Source organism: Drosophila kikkawai, chromosome X, assembly GCF_030179895.1.
Source record: "Drosophila kikkawai strain 14028-0561.14 chromosome X, DkikHiC1v2, whole genome shotgun sequence".
NCBI lineage: Eukaryota > Metazoa > Arthropoda > Insecta > Diptera > Drosophilidae > Drosophila > Drosophila kikkawai.
Window position 1 is genome coordinate 15,498,140 of NC_091733.1, and position 4,918 is coordinate 15,503,057.

The window sequence follows — 4,918 nt, forward strand, 5'->3', positions numbered from 1 at the left end:
TGTATCAACAATATACACATATATATTTTTAAATAGTTGCGACTTTGAGATCAAGGATGAAGGGGGGACTGCCGTATTTCATTCTTCTTTATTATTTCCGCTTCAAAAAAGACTTTCAAAATTTCCATTTATTTATTTATTTTGATTTTCTTTTTGGTAATTTAATAACTGAAACTATGCTTGTAAAGTTAGATTCATAGATGGATCAAATCTTAGTCCAGCTATGCTAAGATTATTCTTTGATCCTTAAATCCTAACTTAACATTATCCTTGATTCATTTACAATCAAGTATTTATGCGTTAATAATAAATAAAACCTCGAATGCCATCTCAGCTTATTTATCGATTTAAATATTTCCTTTCCATTTCCCTCGTGTATGCTTTATCGTCGCTTTTCACTCGCGATAATTTAAGAGGAAAAATTATGAAGAGCGACACGCGACAAGGTTCATTGGAAATTCCGCTGCCATTTTATCGCTGCTGCTGCTGCTGATGCTGCTGCTGCAGTCATCTTCCAAAGGCCGTTGAGGGACTGCGTCAAAAAAAAAAAAGGAATTACACTCGTTCGGCTCCATTCTTTTTACGATTATTTTCTATTTTAATTATTTACATAGAAATGCTGCTACAAATGATTGATGGCCGTGCAGCGTGCAGCGATAGAGATCCGATTCGATCCGAAGCCAAATAAAGATGCCGATGATGGCCATGTTGATGATGACGACAACATACTGCCAAATATTACGTATACGTACTGTGTGACCGAGCATATATAAATTGTAAATCAATAAATAAAAAACGAAGAGAGAGGGGCTCACGCAAAAATCGTAAATAAATAAAATTCGCAAAGTGACGCAAAGTACGGAACACATAGGAAAATGCAGCAAAAGGGTTAAGGGAGTGTGGTTTTTTCTTTTTTTTTTTCTTTTTTGAGGGATGGGGCTAACATTGAACTGGCACTGGGCATGTTGTTATTGCCATTGTTCCTGGGCATCGGGCCATTGTTTATTGTATTTTGTATTTCGGATTTCGTGCCGAGCGCAGCGATAAAAATGCTGCTAAAGTATAAATTATGCCAATATAAGTTTGAAAATGAGCGAGAACGCAGCAGCAAACAAAAAAACACACACACACACACACTTGAGTGTGGGTTAAACGAGGGGGGATTGAAGGGAAAGCTGACCTTAAACAATACCAAATGTATTTTTTATAAATTACTGTAATATTTATATATTTAAATTTAAGAAATATTTTACTTAATTTATAATCTATGCAAATAATATTTTCTTCGTTCCAAAACCCATAAAACCCCTTTAAAAACTATCCACAAAAAACTATCAGAAATATAGCTTCAATAGCGATAGGCTTTACAACATTTGTGCCACCCCTCGCCACAACAATGCACAGGAGACAATGTAGCCGACACTCTTCATTCACACACACACACGCCAATCTGTATTGGTATGGGTTTATAATTTTTTTTCTTTTTTTTTTTTTGTGTGTATTCGGGTGCCCATTCGGGTCATGCTCAAAAAAATGCGCATAATTGGCAAATTTAGAGTGAAATTGGCTGACAAATATGCAAAAAATGTGTGTAACACACAAAATGCCGACAAATAAAGCTGCTGCCTAAAAAAATTTCAACAAACCCCCCCTTTATTCATTAAGTAGCATATTTTATTTTTTATAAGTAAACTGACTAGGCACTTTTTCCAATATAAAATACAAAGAATTTTGTCTTATCTTCAAGAGGCTTATTAAAGCCTTTCAAGGTAACTTATTTTGCTTTGGTTTTTCCCCAGTGAAATCTATATTTTCTTCAAAGTTCGTTTCATTCTTAGGAAAATTTCTTAATTAAAACCCAAATTTAAAATAAATCAATCAAATTTTCATCTAGAAGAATTTAAGCACTTTCAACAGCAACTTTTAATATTTATTTATTTATTTTTTTAAAGCTATAAAAAAAAACAAATATTCTCTTTACTTCCCTTAAACATCCTGGACATACTTTCTGATCCAGTCCTTGAAATAGTAGACCCTGGCATAGCCATCGGGATAGCCGGAACCACAGCCGCCGACGACAAAGCCAGCAATGCCCACCACCTCGCCATTGTACACAGCCGGACCGCCAGAGTCACCGTTGCAGGCACCATTGTCCTCCTCATGGATGAGGCACAGCTCGCCGGCAAAGCCAAAGTCAATCAGCTCAGTACAGCGCTCCGTGGAGATCGACTTGAGGGTGTTGTACTGCAGATAGCGCGGCAGGTCGCCCAGATGCCAGAGCCTGCCCCAGCCGGAAATGACAATGTCCACATCTGCGGGCGTGTCAAAGGTGGGCAGAGCAATCGGTTGGATGCTGTCCGAGTAGATCAGTGGCTCTTCGAGACGCAGCAGGGCGATATCGTTCTCGAAGTTGCCATAGTTCTCGTGGAAGATTACCTCGACCACCTGGCTAAGGATTCCGCCGCTGAATCGATCATTGGAGCCCGAGCGAACGGTAAGCCGCTCCGCGGCAACAGCCACATACTTTCCGTCGGCATCCTCATTGGTCACACAGTGGGCAGCGGTCAGGATGTAAGTTCTCGACAGGATTGAGCCTCCGCAACTATGCGAGCCGCCGTTCCTCAGGGAGATCTGGTGCGGGAACTGGTTCTTGGTGGCATCCACGCCGCCAACGATGCGGCCATTGATGTAGCCGGGCGCCGACTGTACGGGCAGTAGCAGGGCCAGGCAGCTGGCCAGCAGCAGTATCCCAACGTGGACGGATGTCATTTTTGAAATGGCCAAAGCCCTGGAGCCACCACCTCCTTAAGTACACTGCTCTCCACACCGATGTCTGATTTACAGGCGGCATTATCTGTACTCAAGGCAGCGGGCAGTATCTTATCGGCCGACGAGATTTATATATGGAGGTCTTAGGCCTTATGGAATGGAATCTAATCGCGATGGTCAACTATCAGATAGAAGCGAATCTGCGGCGATTGGGAAATTATGTCATTGTTGGGCTAATCTTGATGGGCAATTTTTGGCCCAGCATGACCCTGTCTTCTTGAAAGGGCAGCCCAGCACCTGGCGGGATTCCCACAGAGCCTTGCATATTTTGCGGTATTAACGCATTGGGTTTGGCCTCTCCTATCTTTGATATCCGATATAATACATATGCAGGAGATGGGAATTGCCAGGTGCACCTAATTGCTAGCCATTTAGTAATTTTAAAATTCCCAATTAGGCCAATTACAGCAACTTGACAGTAGAGTGATATGGCTTACTTATGCGGCTATGACACAATATTTCTAATACAACATTTTTTAATAATTATAGGTAGTAGAAAGCGTGGAAAGGGAAAACTGCCTTGTTTTTGATTACATTTGCGTCTTGTGGGAATATGGTCACACTGATGGTTATAGTTTACCTTTTAAAATTCAGTGTCATACCAGCACAATGAAGTTCAATTAATTAGGTTTTAAAGGAAGTGTTAAGGCCCTATTGAAACCCACACATAGGAGCTTTCGAAGGAAGGGAACTATTACAGATTTATTTAAATCTTAAAAGAAAAAAATGCACAATATATTGTGTAATTAACGATATAACATTCCCCCTCAGTATAAATATATCCACATCTCGATTTCCTCAACGTTTATTCAATGAAATATCGTGCTTCCTCCTCATCTCTTTACTGAACATCCGAGTTTGCCCTAATCCAGTCGTTGAAGTAGTGCACCCTAGTGTATCCATCCGGATAGCTTGTTCCGCAGGCGGACCACACAAAGCCAGCAATGCCCACCACCTGGCCGTTGTACATGGCCGGGCCACCGGAGTCGCCATTGCAGGCACCGTTGTTGGCCGCATGGATGAGGCACAGCTCACCGGGGATACCCCAGCCGATTAGTTCGTCGCACGCCTCGAGGGACAGCGACTTGAGCGTGTTGTACTGCAGATAGCGCGCCGGATCACCCTGGTGCCAGAGCCTGCCCCAGCCAGAAATGATGACGTCCACGTCCGCCGGAGTGTCCTCCGTGGGCAGAGAAATCGGTTGGATGCTGGCCGAGTAGATCAGTGGCTCCGCGAGACGCAGCAGGGCAATATCATTACGAAGATTGGCAAAGCCCTCGTGGAAGATCACCTCAACCACCTGGCTGAGCACTCCGCCGCTGAAGCGATCGTTGCTGCCCGAGCGAACGGTTAGCCGATTCGCGGCAACGGCCACAAACTGTCCGTTGGCATCCTCATTGGTCACACAGTGGGCGGCGGTCAGGATGAAGTTCCTTGACACGATCGAACCGCCACAGCTATGGGAGTTATTATTCCTCAAAGAGATCTGGTGCGGGAACTGATTTTTGGTGGCATCCACGCCGCCAACCACGCGCCCATCGATGCTACCGGGCGCCGACTGTACGGGCAGCAGGGTTGCGAGCAGCAGCAGCAGGAGAGTCGCGGGGGCAGCAGCTCGGGCGGTTGCCATTTTTGAAATGGGGAAAGGCCCCAATCGGTGAACCATCTTATATATAGCGGAAAATAGTTATTGATTTACAATCAAGTCATTATCTTGAAGTTAACTAACTAGTAGAACAATCTAATCGCTTTAGATTGGGATCTTATGGGGGACTTAATCTTATCGGCGACAAGCTAATTGTGTTAATATTTTATGGGTAATATTGATGGGGAAAACTCATTCAACAACATGACCTTGCCACAAATATAAGAAGTTTTCAAGTTGGGTTCTTCCTACCTTGTTGCAGAGAAATGATAATTATCCTTCTTTAATTATTATCCCCTCCAGTTGTCAATTAATAGAAAAGCCAAAGCAGATCCAGAAATAAGGATTGGGGATTAACGAACTTTGAATGATCTATCTTTACAGAAATAGAACAGCTTAAAGGGGTAGAAAGATAGATAAGAAGACCAATAAAACGCATGTAAA

At 42.9% G+C, this 4,918-nt stretch overlaps 2 protein-coding genes across 2 annotated transcripts; both read right to left on the reverse strand.

Moving 5' to 3' along the window:
• Positions 1–1,891: 1,891 nt before the first annotated feature.
• Positions 1,892–2,793, reverse strand: Ser6 (Serine protease 6). The gene has a single exon (XM_017174588.3). It carries the CDS (start codon positions 2,767–2,769, stop codon positions 1,987–1,989), a length of 783 nt encoding a protein of 260 aa, XP_017030077.1. The 5' UTR covers positions 2,770–2,793; the 3' UTR covers positions 1,892–1,986.
• An 825-nt stretch (positions 2,794–3,618) lies between these two features.
• On the reverse strand, positions 3,619–4,459 carry LOC108080039 (serine protease SP24D-like). Its single transcript, XM_017174616.1, has one exon. It carries the CDS (start codon positions 4,457–4,459, stop codon positions 3,671–3,673), a length of 789 nt encoding a protein of 262 aa, XP_017030105.1. The 3' UTR covers positions 3,619–3,670.
• Positions 4,460–4,918: the final 459 nt, after the last annotated feature.